Below are 14,984 nucleotides of genomic sequence, written 5' to 3' on the forward strand. Positions count from 1 at the left end.
TACTTAAGAAGAGAAGAATAACTATATTAGCTTCTCCTTCTTTATTAATCTATTAAGAAATAATTAAGATGTCCTCTAACTAACATTCTAAATCTAAAGCCTTTATCTATTTCTAATAGATATTTAAGTAAGAGCATGCTTACCTTAAGTAGCACTTTAAGAAATACTATGCTAATAACCCCCCTACTAGTAATAATAATAATATTTCTTATAAACCCTCTATTAAGGTTTTCCTAAAGAAACTTTCTACTCTCTTCGAAGGAGCTAAGAATAACTAAATTCTATATTAGCTTAGTAAGATAAATAACTATCTTATACTTATCTCTAAGTACTAGTTTAGATGCCCTCTAACTAGAAAAGATAAGATCCTTATATTCTCCTAGTTCCTTACTAGTAAACTATTTAACTAGTAGTAAGAAAAGGTCCTTCTCTACTATACTAATATTAATATTAAATAACTCTTTAAAGAAGCCCTTATTAAGATATATTATCGATATATTAAAGCTAGTTACTATAAATATAAGCTCTATAAGTAGGAAACTATAAAGTAAGTAGGCTCTACTAGTAACTTCGCTTTTAAACTTATTACCCTAAGTCATCTATTAGATAAGACTCTTACTAAGAAGGCTATTACTCGTTAATACTATAACGGCCTTAAGCTAGCTATCTATAATTATATAGATCTAAAACCTATAAACCCTAGTAATGTCTCTCTTAACTAATATATTACTATCTTATATAACTATAATAAGAAGTTATACTAAGCCTAATATCGCTATAATATTATAGCTACTTAACCTCCTTAAGTAGTTATAGCTCTTTAAGAAAAAACTAATAAGTAACAAGATAATTGTATAGCTACTATACTAACATCCTTATAACTAGTAAGAAGGTTAGGCCCTCCTAGTAAGAGGACTCTCTTTTAGAGGTTAAAGAATTAGTTCTCTATGCCTAGTAGTAAGATAATAGAGTGCTAGAACTATAAGAAACTAGGGCACTTTTCCTATAATTACCCTATTATAAAAAACTACTAAAAAGTAATAATAAGGCTAATTATTACTCTTAAGAATAAGCCTAATAAGTAATAAACTTTTTACTCTAATAGTACCTAGAGATTAATACTATGTTATATCGCTTAAATATAATAGATAATTATCTCCTAACACTTAATAGTACTATTAGTCCTCTAGAACGTATTAAGAATATCTAATTTATACTTAACTTAGCTACCTCTAATATATATATATTAGTAGCTATAGCTAGACGCTACTATAAGAGCTATCTCTAAAAAGCTTATAAGAAACGAATTATACTACTAAATAGAGACGTGCTTAAGAGTACTAGGGCCCTCCTTATTCCCTACTAGATTAGCTTATAGAGTAACTATCTAGAGGCCTAAATCCTTAACATCGAAGGATATAATGTTATCCTTAGTCTTAAGTAGTTTATAACCTATAACCTAATAATTTATTAGTAAACCGGTACTATAGTAATAATAGATATACATAACGGTTAGTACTAGTTAAAGTCTCCTTCCCTAATCTTCTAGCTTAACTAAGAAGAGAAGGCCTAAGGTTAACTAATTACTAGACGCCCCTCTCTAACTACTAGAGCACCTAAGTCGTATTAGTTAATAGCTATCCTCCGAGATATTAAGGAGAAGCCTCTAGAACCGTTAATACCTAAGGAAACGCTATTCTAATAAGTAGTTAAATACTTTAAGGGTCTCTTCTCTAGTTTCTTACTAGTAGGACTACCTAAGAGCTAAGAGGCTAACTACTATATTAACATAGAAGATACTTCCTCTATTAATTAATAAGCCTACTAGTTAAACCTATAATAGCTAGCTAAGTAAGATAAATAGATTAAGGATCTATTAAAAAGAGGCCTTATTAAGAAGTCCTTAAGTGCCTAGGGAAGTCTAGTACTATTCATGCTAAAGCTTAAAGGTAAATAGTATATATGTGTTAATTTCTATAGCCTTAACGCTATTACTAAGAGGAATAATTATCCCTTACCTAGGATCTAGGACTACCTTAATATCGTATCTACTACTATATAGTTTATAAAGCTTAACTTAGTATTAGGCTTCTAGTAGCTCCTAATAACTCCTAATTCTATTAAAAAGACTACCTTTAATATACGATCTAGTAAGTATAAGTTCTTAGTAATGCCCTTTAGACTAGCTAATACCCTAGCTTCTTTCTAGACCTTAATAAATAGTATTTTCTCTAAATACTTATAGAAATTCGTTATTATATACTTAGATAATATCCTTATCTTCTTAAGAAGTAAGGAAGAATATACTTAATATCTTAAGCTTATCTTTAAGGCTCTTAAGAAGGCATAACTTCTTACCTTAGCTAAGAAGTATAAGATTAGTGTTTAAAAAGTCACCTTTTATAGCTATTATATCTAGCCTAGTAAGACTTAACCTCTTACTAATAAGATAGAAGTTATTAAGAACTAGCCCTATCTATAGATAGCTACTAATGTCCGTTAGTTTCTTAGTCTTGCTAGTTTCTATTACTAATATATCTAAGGGTTTACTAAATTAGCTACTTCTCTCTCTAATCTATTAAAAGAGGAAGATATAAGTATAAGAGTAGTAAAATAATAACCTATCTTCTAGAATACTTAATACTAGATAGCCTTTAAGACTCTTAAGAAATAATTAGGAAAAGCCTCTATCTTAAAGAGTCCTAATCCATTAAAGCTATATATTATTAAAATAGATATATCTAAATAGGCTATTAGATTAGTACTATACTAAGATAATCCTAAAGGAAACCCCTACCTAGTAGCTTTTAAAGGTAGAAAGATATAAGCTATAGAGCTTAACTATCTAATCTATAAGAAGGAAGGGCTAGCTATTAAGGAAGCCTTAAGAGCATAGGCTAGTTATATCTAGAATAGCTATAAGACTATTATTCTTATAGATTATAAGAGCCTAAAGTACCTCTAGACTATAAAGACTCCTAGTAAGAGAGTAGCTTGCTAGTTTAAGGAATTCTATAAGTATAATATTAAGATTAGATACTATAAGGGATCTAAGGCCATTATTCCTAATGCTATATTAAGAAGGCCTAACTTTATATTATTAACACTAGCTAACTAAGCTAGGCTAGTATAACATCTTAATGCCTTAAGATTAAAGCTAGATAAAAAATAAGAATTTATAGATGCTATAGGCATCTATCTAATGCTTAACTAATTACCTAAAGATAAATAGCTTAAGACTATAGTACTTAAACAATAAAAAGAGTTTGCCCTAAAAGAAGTTAATAGCATCGATAAGCTATATAAGAAACTAGATAATAGATCTCTTACTCCCTTTCTTAAGGAATAGCTAAGGGTAGACTTTATATAATATATTTATTAGAACTATAGTTATTTTAGCCTCTTAGGCCTTATAGGACATATAGAGTCTAGAGCTTAGTAGCTAAGTATAAAAACTAATATAAGGAAGTTTATTAGTGCCTATCTAACATATTAGATTATATAAAGAGAAAAGCTAGATTTAGATAGAGAGGTAAGGTTCTCTTAAGTCGATATAGAGCTCTAACTATTCGAGAGATAGGTAATAGATGTTATTAGCCCTTTTCCTCTATCTATCTATAGAAACTAATAGGTTATTATAGCTATTAATTATATAATAGGCTAGCCTATTACTAAAGCTATTATAAGAATAGATAATAAAGCTATAGTAGTATTTCTCTATAAAGAGATCTACTATATATATAGTGCCCCTAAGGAATTATTATTAGATAATAGAGCAAATTTCCTAGTAAGAATAATCTACTATCTTAATAATAAGTTAAAGACTAAGTATAAACTAATAACGCTATACTATCTAAGAGTAAATAGTAAGGTTAAGAACCTTAATAGAACATTAGGTAGTATGCTAATAAAGATAGTTCTTAGAAATAAGATAGTCTTATAAGATAGCTTCCTACTAGAAGCTTTATACTATATAAGAACTAGAATTTATACTAATAGTAGGTATTCGCTATTCTACCTACTATATAGGGTATATCTAAGAATTATTAAAGATAAAAATAATATCTGTTCTTTAAAGATAGTAGTTACTAATCTTAAAAAGCGCCTCTTAATAGTTAAACATGCTAGGTAATTAGCTAATAAGAAGCTTATTAATAAGGTAATTAAGGCTAACTTAATATCGTCTAATAAGCTAGAAGTAAGAGAAGGCCTAGTATTCTAAAAAGGAGAGTAGGTCTTAATAAAGAATCCGAATCCTAAGAAATTAGTGCCTAAATAGATAGGACTATATAAGATTATAAAGGCAAGTTAGTTTAGCACTTACGCCTTATAGTGCCCTAATTTAATAAGGATTCTTTAGCATCTAGTCTATAGTAATAGATTAATTAAGGCTAGATATGATTTAGTAATAACGTTTTAGAATAAGATAGTTAACAATCTTACTAATAGGCTTAATATAAGAAAGCTAATACTAGAGATCCTTAAGATTCTAGATATTAATAAGCCGACTCTAGATATATAGTTAAAGTCTATATTAATAGAGACTTAATAAAAGACTCTATAAGAAATAGGTATAGAAGTATACTTATTCTTAGTAAAAGAGAAATCTCTTAAGGACTATAATATCGTAAAGTAGATAAAGTAGGCTAGAAGAAGAAAGGCCTTACCCTTATCTAGATAACGAGATAAAAAAGATAGAGCTTAAGGAGTTAATATACTATATCTAGAGAAGCTATTAATCCTTAATCTAGTTTTAAAAAGGACTCTACTAAAGAAACTATTCGATTTAGCTAATTGAGTAGCTAGGGTAGCTAGGTAATAACTCGTTACTAATCCTATTAAGCGATCTTACTATAAAAATAATTAAAAAGTTACTAGGGTTAAATGCTAATAGATAGCTAAAGAGAAAGTTATTATTATTTTATTAATAAGTATCTAGTAGGTCTATTTCCTTATAAAAGAAGGCTAAAACGCCTATAAAAAACTACTTAAAAAGAAAGCCTAAGACTCTCTAGAAGAATACTAAATCCTTATATCTAAGTAACTACTTCTTATATTCCTTACCCTTACCCTTTCTACCCTTATTATTATCCTTCTTCTTAAGCTAGGTAGTAAAAAGGCTAGTAATAGAAGTAGCCTTACTAATATAGGTAATAATAATATTATTATCCTTAGTAGCTAAAGACTTCTTACTAGAACTACTAGAACCCTTAACCTTAATAGTAATAGAAGACTCTCTCTTAATATAAGTAGAAGGAGTAGTAGTAGTACTATCTAGGATAATAGGTAATAAAGAGTTACTACTAAAGCTAAGAAGAGGAGAAGAAGGACTAGTAGTAGGACGATGGTAAGAAAGAGTATTAGGATAAGGCTACTAATAGCTACTACCCTTAGTAAAAGAAGAAGAGCTAGGAAGTAAAGAGTTCGAACCCTTACGAGCCTTAAAGGTAGTAATAGACTTTTTCTTAGTAATATTATAAGCATTATTAATATAGTTAATATTCTAAAGATCTATTTTAATATTAGATAAGTTATTAATAAACTAATAGAAGCTTAATATACCCTTATAAAAGAACTTATAGAGCTTAGGATAACTAGATATAGCGTAGTTACTATAAGTACTTTAGTAAACTAGATAAGTGCTAGTATCTAAGGTATAGTAAGTTAAGAAAGTTAAGTAGGCGTTCTTATAGTAGTAATAGTAAGCGTTCTTACTATAATAGTAAACTAAACTAGTAGTAGCCTACTAAGTAATAGCTCTAGGATAGTACGAGTAAGCTAGGAAACGGAACTAGCTAACCTCTTTATAAGTCTAAAATAATTCGTTATTAAGGTATAGGTAAGGGTTAGTCTAATTAGTAAAGATGGCGCTATAAGTACTAACGAATCTAGGAACTAGCTTACCTTAAGTAATATAACTATAGTAGAAAGAGCGAAGCTAGGTAAGATCGATCTACTTAGTATTATGTCTTATAAGAAGTATAGTAAGTAGTAAAACCTTAGCTAAAGAGTTAGGAATAATAAACTAGCGACGTAGAGATCTATACTAGGGTCTATATTATAGTAACTAAGAGGACTAGTATTATTATTTAAAGGTCTCTTACTACTACTACTACTGCTACTATAGCTAGAGAAGGTGCTACCTAGTAAGAAGTTAGTAGTAGTAAAGTAAGAAGTAAGAGTAGCTATTATAGAAGCGCATATAATATTATCAATTAAGTAAAGAAATGCTAGTATAGAGAAGAGGTAGTAGTACTAAAAAGTAAAGTAAGTTATTATTATAAGCGCGTAAAATAATAAGAACTTATAGTAAAGTAACACGACTTAAAATTCTATATAAATACGCTAAGAGTAATTTAGAGCTATAGTAAGTAAGGAACTACTAAAGCTTACTACTTCTTATATAGGAAATTACTTAAGTAATTAAAGTATAAGAAGTAGAAGGATAGATACTAGTAATATAAGGTAAGAAAGGCTAATAAGAAAAGAAGAAGTAAGACTAATAGAAGCTATTACTAAAGAAGTAAGAGCCTACTAATATTAAGAAAGAGGAAGAGGTTAGAAAGGAAAGATAGAAAATACTTATACTAACTAATTAAGGTAGCAATAAGCTAGTAAGAGGCCTTATAAGAGGTAAGGGCTTAAGAGATTAGTACTTACTTATGCTCTAACTTTTAGGAGGCATTAACTAGAGGGTTAGGAACCTCTTAGTACCCTAGGGTAGAGCATTAATAACTAGGGGTTAGTAATAGTAGGCATAGTACTACTATACTAATTCCTAACTTTAGGAGGTACTAATAAGAAGCCTTAAGGGACTATTAGATAACTACTTTATAAGCTGCCCTTTAAGCTTCTTTAAGAAATTCCTAAAGATTATTTCTTAAGAAAGACTATATATTAATAAGGTAGTAAGAGTAGTTCTTAAACTAGAGGTTTAAGACTTAGTAAGAAAGGATGTTATTTTATAGATTTTATAGTAAGTGCCGCTAAGACTACTATATAGCTAAGGCTCTCGCCTCATTAAATTTAATTAGTCCCCTCTATAATTTTATATGTACATCGTTTATTATGCTCTCTACCATGCTATTTCTACTAGTGTTTACGTTTCTTGTTAACCTGAAAAGCTATTTAAGATCTGTTATCGTGTAGCAAGTTAATTTTAATGTATGGTTATTAAGATATGTTTAAATTGCATGCATAACTATCTTGTTAACTAAAACGCTCACAACAAACAACGCTTTTAAGTACTAACACTCTGTAAATCTAAGCATTGATATGTTTTTTGAACCCCACCATGCCAGTAGAATTCATGACTCCTTCAAATTGCTGTCAATATCTGAATGGAGTCGGCGAGATCATCGCATGATAGTCTAGATGCAAGCCTCTTGATCTAGCATATATATACTAGTTATGCAATGACAGATCAACAATTACATCCGATGTGGTCTAACGGCTAGGATTTCTCGCTTTCACCGAGGAGGTCGGGGTTCGATTCCCCGCATCGGAATCTTCTTTTGTGGTTTCTCCGCCGCATATCTGTACTACCTAGTACTCTTTCTTATATTTTTTTTTTGCATCGTGGAAGAAAGTATATCACATCTCATTGATTATCACTGCAATTGCGTGTCAATGCAGTGTAGCGGAACCGTATAGCATCTATTAGACATTTCAACCGCCGACTTGACCCACTCCTGTTCTAGCGATACTTTCAGCACTATCGAATAGACCGTGGAGCAATACAGCAGAAGGAGAATATCAGACAAAGAAATCACAAGCAAAGGGAAGAGTTGATCTCGGGGTAATGGACAGTTTGTCATGATCTTGAGGATACGTAGGAATCGATTCTGTCAACTCGACAGCCATAGGAAGAGTGCATCCATCATGTCTCCTGGTGTAAAACGCCTGCCAAGAAACAATAAACCCTCCAACGCCTTGCTACCCACACCAATGCGGTAATGCTTTTGAAATATCAAACTCCCCTCGCTCTTTAATCATAGTCCCGATACCTTGTAGCTTCCTCCAATCTCTCCTCTTTCTGCATCGCCCGAAGCACGGTAACGATCGCCCTGATGTGTGTTGCCGAAACTAGAACTGCGACGTGTCTTTTCATGATGTTGGGTTCCGCTGATGCTCGAGCTGTGTCTCTTCTCGTCATAAACGTGATCGGGAGCACGGTGGGCATCTCGAGGCACATTTAGACTATCACGAGTACGGTCAGAATCCGCACCATCATGTGTAGTTCCAGATAAGGTACCATCATAGCCACGTGAACCAGTAGGATTGCCTTCTCCAGATGAAACCTGTTTGATCGGAGGGAGGGCGGGAGCAGGACCGGAAGGATGAGTGTTGCCGTACCCAGTGTTGCCATAGTTTGCAGGAGCACGAGGAGCAGCTGCAGCTTGACGAACATCTTGTGAGTGATAGATGCCGCGCCCGTCGGCAATGTACTCACTACGTCCAATTGCCACATTGGGTCTTGCGACGTCTGCTGCGGTAGCTGCTGTATCCTCATCAACCTGGAAAACCTCGGCCTCTTTGTCGTTGAAGTCCTGTCCAGGGTTTGCTGTCTCGTATTCCAGAACTTTGATAAACTTGTAGAAGCCGACAGCGAGCACGGAGCCTAGGAATGGACCCTAAAGTGGAAACACAGTTAGCGTGACCTCAAAAACGTTGAACGGGGTATTTTACAAGCCAATATATCCAGTGGTAGCCTGGGAAAGTAGCCAGGATAACGCAGGGACCGAAGGAGCGAGCTGGGTTGAGACTGCCACCGGTGAAGTAGACTCCAGTAAGTTCAGCGATGAAAAGCGACAAGCCAATGCCGACAGGTGCAAGGAAGGTTCCTTTGTGTTTTTCAGCAGCCAGCATGAGAATGGTGAAGACGAGCATGGCAGTCAGGAACATCTCGATGAACAGTCCTCTGACGATCGAAGTGCCACCACCGAGGGTTGTCGAGACGTTCATGGCGGAAGGGAAAAGGCATGAGACAATGCCAGCAGCTGCAATAGCGCCGAGAATCTGGCCAATGAAGACGAGCAGACCACGGATCCATTTGCAGGCACCGATGAGACAGAGAGCGAGGGTGACCTGTAGAAAGGTTAGTGTCTTTCAACCAGTGGCTGGACGCATGCTGGACTTACAGCTGGATTGAAGAGACCGCCAGTGATGCGGAAGAAGACCCAAGCGTTAACAGCAAGCGAGAAGCCAAAGGCCAATGCAATGTACAAGAGGGCAGATGTGTTCGGGGCTTGAGTGATGGAACCATCATCGTTGTTTTGTGTGGATGAATTATTGGTGGCAGCGTTGGCGACTTGGGTAGCGCTGAAGGCGAAGAAGAGGAAGAGAAAGGTTCCGACGAACTCGCCAACGACGGCAATGAATTGGTTGCGGACCTTGTTAGGGAGCCAGCCGAATCCAGCGAGACGTCGTTCATGTTTGTCGTTCTCGCGGTACTTCATAAAGGGGAGGGTAAGACCCCTGCCTGGACGATCGAGATTCATGATGGGCTATGAGATGTAGGAACGAGGTGATGTAGAAGGGATGCGGTAGCGGTAGTGCTCTGAGGATGTTTGCTGCAAAAGTCTGTTGTGCGACTTGAGCACTAAATAAGTTTGAGGTACCAAGTAGGACAAGCACAGGATAATGTAAGCTTGATGCCAAAGGTGACAAGGATGCGAGGCGATGTGTGATGGCGAGAGATGCGAAGGCAAAGGCGGAGGCAAAGGCGAAGACTCGAGGGCTTCAAGGCGAGCGAAAGACGCGCATACAGACGGCAGGCAGGGATACACTCGAGGAAGGAACTATGCGATGCATCTATCTCTTAAAGCATGACGAAAGTGCTGCTGCGCGTACGGCAGGCGCCATGGCAAGCATATCTCTCAGCACTGATGACTGAACCTACCTCGTTGGAAAAACGGCACAGACTTTGATGTCCTCAGCGTCGTGCCGATCTCTGGTAGAGCGGCGTATTTTCGAACGATTCACAGGGCAGCTGGACGGTCAAGACGACCGAGACGAGAAAATGCTGAGACAAAATATGCCACTTACGCAGCTCAACGCCAAAGAGAGAATCATGATCGGTTTTCAGGAGATCCACCCCCACCTCACCCCACACGTCTGTTTGTCATGCTCACTGCTCCATCGAGTCTTTGTCCCCATCATAATTTTGCCATATACAAAATTTTGTCCCGTGCTGCATCATGCAAGGTTTTTTTTTTTTTTTGCCATATCTCACATCTACAGCTCTACTTCTGTTCCGGATAGCCGTTTCATATCAGTATTGGTCAGAATTGATTCGGAGCTGCTCACCGGTCGTCTAATGCTTGCAACGAAGTGATCGGATTGCTTTTGCATCGGCGACACACGGACCTATATTAGCACGGGTGATGGGCGTTAACCGGCACATCGTTGATGTCACGTACAAAAGTGTTTTTACGAATGGACAGAACTGTTGAGCAGAGTTCCGAGATACGAGTGGATCTAAAAAGGTCCTGGCTTTGGCCATGTATTCAAGGTATTGTACGAAAGATGACTCGAGGTTTGCCATGCAGACTCGAGTCATGTTCATATGTTGGAGTCTGCTTTGGGGAAGTCCAAACAGTGGTGGAGAAGGGGGTTTGGCAGTTACAACATCTAGAGCCAACCGTTCATCGCAATGCTTCTTTGCAGCTCAACTCTTCCATTTGGATTACGCCCTGTCTTAATGTCGACACATTGATCTTCGACCTGACGAACGCGTTCGAGATATAGGAAGAACTGCCATTCGGACATTTGAGCAGTCAGAATCGCGAAATCACGTGTGATGTCGGCTATCGGCAGTACCCATAGATTGAGTGTGATCAGGTCAAAGTCAGTCATGCGGCGCGCAAAAGCCAGAGCACCCAAAGTAACTCGACACCCCTCAGTCTGGCCTGATTTGGTGTCTTGAAAGAGAGAACGGCTGCGAGTGTTTATACCCTCTCAAGTTCTTTCTGTTGTTCGCAGATGCGCCTATTTGTTGATACTTTTCTCATTCTGTAAGATACAGCGAACCACATCTCTCACTTTCAGCTTGCCGCCATCATCCTTACACACTGCCATCGCCACTTCTGCCCGATATCCGGGTTCAGCGGGCGCATACCAACCGATAGCACCACTCTAATGATATGACCCACGCTCAAAACAAGCATCAGCGCCCATTGTAACTGCTACGGTACCACACCCTGTATATTAAATCCCGTATTGCAGCCAAGATGCGGCCTCTACGACTGCTTCTCTCGCTGTCGTCGTGCTTGATCTTCATCATTGTCCTGTCGTTTATCGCTGCATCCAAGACGAGGACTGTGTCTGCAGCACGCGACCACAACAACCGCCTCGGAGCTTACTTTAGCTGGAATTCTCCCTCATCACTGTTTCCACCGTCAGCCATCATCAGCTTGACCGACGACAACTCGACATTCTTCCTCGCCCGCCCCGCTGCCTTCGGCCCACCATTACCCGGACGAGGCCTTAGCGGTCAGATTTGGATCGGCGCCGGTTTTGGCGACGACAATCCTGGCCATGGAGGTATTGCTAGAACAGAAGGAGAGCTTGGTTGCAGCGATGTTCCGGGATGGAGCGACGGCGAACACTCTCCTAAAAGCTTCGAGGCGATCCTTCAGGACGATAAGAGCAATAGCTTGGGAAAACAAAGCGTCAAGGGTAGCAAGAACAAGAGAAGCATGGAATCCGAAGAACAAGCAGAGGATGACGCTGCAGACGTCCAGGCCGATGGAACCGATGACCACCTACACCAACGACTATCTACGTCGTCCGAGACTGGCTCGACACAGTTGAAGCAATCCTCGAACAAGGCAAAGAAGCCGAGTCATGCTGACATTCAATCACTGCAAGAGACAGCAGAGATCGCAGGCAAAGTCGTACTGCTGAGTCGAGGTGGATGTGGCTTCCTGGAGAAAGCTAAATGGGTACAGAGAAGAGGCGGTGTCGCTCTGATCGTCGGCGATGATATGCGTGGAGGTCCGTTGGTAACCATGTACGCCCGGGGCGACACGTCCAACGTTACCATACCTTCCATCTTCACTTCCCACACCACTGCACACCTCCTGTCAAAGCTGGTACCTTCAGGAGGCTTCCGCGAAGGCATGTCTGCTCAGGACGCTGCGCGCCTGGGTCTTGGCTTACCAGTGAGTGGCAACCCGACTGAAAAGAACAAGAAACAACCGGATTCGACCAACACTAGACCTACTCACTCTCCAATCGTCAACCGACAGAAGGAAGATGACGATGAGGGATCAGGCAGCTGGCTAGGTTCACTATTCTCATCTTCAGATGAGGATCGTCATGATAGCCGAAGACCACCTAGCAGCGGTAAGATTGACTGGGTCTTGCAAAAGGATTTCGAAGATGAAGCTCCGAAGAAATACAACACCAAGACTACTAGTACCACAAGATCGACCAAACAGACAAACGCTCCGAGTAATGACGAATTCGTCATCGGTGTCCATGATTGGCGAGACCCAGACTTGGTTGACTCACAGATCAATACCGCTCAAGCAGTATCGAGCAAGCTGCCCAAGTCGGCTGAACAAAATTCTGCTGTCCCTCATGCCGGACCTAAAGGTGGTAGCATCACTCCGGGAAGTGGAGAATATCACCAGGCTGGCGAGAAGCCAATCAACCTCAAGGCTCCTAAAAACCCCGAGAAAAGCAAGGCGGGTTCCAAGAAGGATCCGGCTCCTGACAAATCCAAATCATGGATGGGCCGTCTCGTTGGTTCTGACAATATAGAGGACCCCAAGCTCGAAGACGCAAAGTCATCACGCACGGTATCACAAGACATCAGCAAGCCTGTTAGTAAGACTCTTGGTGAGCATGACAACACAGGCGAGTCGCACGATGGTTTGTGGGTAACTCTGACGCCTGCATCCATGTCCTCTTCGCCGTTCTTTGACACCCTGCTGGTATTGGTTGTGTCACCTCTTGTTACATTGACTATTGTGTATGCCCTACTACTACTTCGCTCTCGCATTCGTCGCAGAAGATGGAGAGCTCCCAAGTCCATTGTTGATCGGTTCCCCGTACGAATCTATCACACTGTGCCCAGCAGCAACAGCTCCGATGCTCCGGAAAGTACCGCAACATCTCCACGTGCGCCGACTCAGACTACACCTCTTCTTCAGGCTGGAGCACGACCCATCTCCCAAACAAGATCAAGGCCAAGATCCCGTACTGTTAGTGAAGTGCCTGTGTCTACTTCCAGCCCTGCGAACACTCCGAGTCTGGATCCAGTGCAGGAGAAGCGTGAGGCTGGACTAGCCGAATGGCGCAGAAGATATGGTGGTAGGCAGCGTGATTGTGCGATCTGTATCGATGAGTTCGAGGATGGTGTCAGTCGTGTTATGAGCTTACCTTGCGGCCACGAATTTCATGTCGATTGCATGTAAGTTCTTCGTACGTTCCCGAGAGATGTACCTGATCTGACTCTGCCTAGCACACCATGGCTCACAACCCGCCGCCGTACTTGTCCCAACTGCAAAGCTGACGTTGTGCGTTCATTCAGTCGTGGTGGCGGCTCTTCGTATTCGTCATCGTCTGCTCAACCGCTTCTTGCGCACTCACACGATGAGTCACTGGATATTGACAGCGTACAAGAGCAAGCAGTCAATACTCGCAACTACGATCCTGCTGCTAATGAGCCGGTTACTGATCTGGAGCAAGGTAGTGTTGATCCTGACCGCACAAGATGAACACACAGGAACGATATTCATGACTGAGATGACTGGCGTTTCTCCCTTGGTACTTTGTGAGCAGGCTCTTTCTCCTTCTTGCATTGCTCATAGCATCAGCGGTGGAGTGAGTTTAAGGTCCTTGTGAAATAGATCTCTGCTTCACCATCTTCGTCTAGTCTAAAGAGGCTTTGGTCTCGTTTAGCTAGGACTTCTAAGAATATTCTCCACAAAGCAATGGAGCATTTTCTTCTCTGTTTCTAGTGCAGTGTCATGATTTGAGAAGTGTTGTGATCAGTGCTTTCAACCGGGGTCCTGGATCGCTTAGGTTCGAAGTGGCAGCTCTCGTGGCATGACCAGAGCAGACGCAACTGCGCCGAAGGAATTCGTGATCAATATAAACCACATGGTAAACACTTCCAAATCATAAAGTGCTGCATCTCACGGCGAATGCGCTCATCCGAAATCAGCAGTCCTAGTCTCTTCAGACCAAACCTGGCTGGCTGCCGGCAGTGCTTTTAGTCCGTGCTGTTAGATTGAAAACCAATGCCTCGATAAGCTGGTGCTTCAGATGCCAGTGGAAACGGTGTTCATGGATTATAAGACCTTTTGAGATTTCGGATGGATGTCAACAGCAAGTACGTACCTTTTGAAATGCTCGGATCAAGATGCATCCGCAAAAGAAAGGAGTCACTAGACTCACTACTGACAAGCGCGACGGTCCGCTGCCGACGGACCGTGAACGGATCGGATTAGCACCAGCCTTGGCTACGAGACCCTACGCACCTGCAGCCGCTGTTTCCCTTTTCACTTTTTGAATTTCACCCAAGTCATCCCCTGCATGATGCAGATTGCGCTATGTTGAACTTTTCAGAGCCACACCACCACAGAAGGACGGACTTGCTCGTTTGTTGGTTGTTCAACTTGTTGGTTTGCTCAAATACTCGGGCAAAAAGCCTTTCGAAGGACTTCGCGTAAATAAGCAGGCGGGAAGAGGTTTAAGATCAAAGCACACCTTGACTTGTGTGTTTGTACCTGCCTTTCTTGCAAAGTCACTGATTTTGCGCTGCTGTCTTTGAGATTCTGCTTTAGGCATCCTGCATGATCGTCGAGGTTCGTGGTAATTGCCAAAGTGCTTCCTGCACAATATATATGCGACAGAATGTCTCGATCTAGCAGCTTCTCACTCCTACAAGCAAGCTGCCCAGCATCAGGAAAATACAAGAAGAGGCATATGAGTAAAAATCGGTTGACTCAAGACTCGAAGACGCCATCTTG

General features: G+C 39.8%; 2 protein-coding genes across 2 annotated transcripts; one reads left to right on the forward strand and one right to left on the reverse strand.

The window, feature by feature from the left end:
* Positions 1-8,468: 8,468 nt before the first annotated feature.
* On the reverse strand, positions 8,469-9,404 carry M437DRAFT_29789 (aquaporin-like protein; the record flags this gene model as incomplete). Its single annotated transcript, XM_041019167.1, has 3 exons — positions 8,469-8,633; positions 8,689-9,087; positions 9,141-9,404. Coding segments are annotated over 3 exons (828 nt in total), but the record flags the coding sequence as incomplete, so codon positions are not given.
* A 1,827-nt stretch (positions 9,405-11,231) lies between these two features.
* Positions 11,232-13,727, forward strand: M437DRAFT_55004 (uncharacterized protein; the record flags this gene model as incomplete). The annotated part of the gene is made up of 5 exons (XM_041022783.1): positions 11,232-11,514; positions 11,560-11,672; positions 11,817-12,095; positions 12,549-13,420; positions 13,472-13,727. The coding sequence occupies 5 exons, from the start codon at positions 11,232-11,234 to the stop codon at positions 13,725-13,727; spliced, it is 1,803 nt and encodes a 600-aa protein (XP_040877089.1).
* Between the last annotated feature and the right edge of the window lie 1,257 nt (positions 13,728-14,984).

The sequence above is a fragment of the Aureobasidium melanogenum genome (assembly GCF_000721775.1).
Source record: "Aureobasidium melanogenum CBS 110374 unplaced genomic scaffold scaffold_21, whole genome shotgun sequence".
Classification (NCBI taxonomy): Eukaryota; Fungi; Ascomycota; class Dothideomycetes; order Dothideales; family Saccotheciaceae; genus Aureobasidium; species Aureobasidium melanogenum.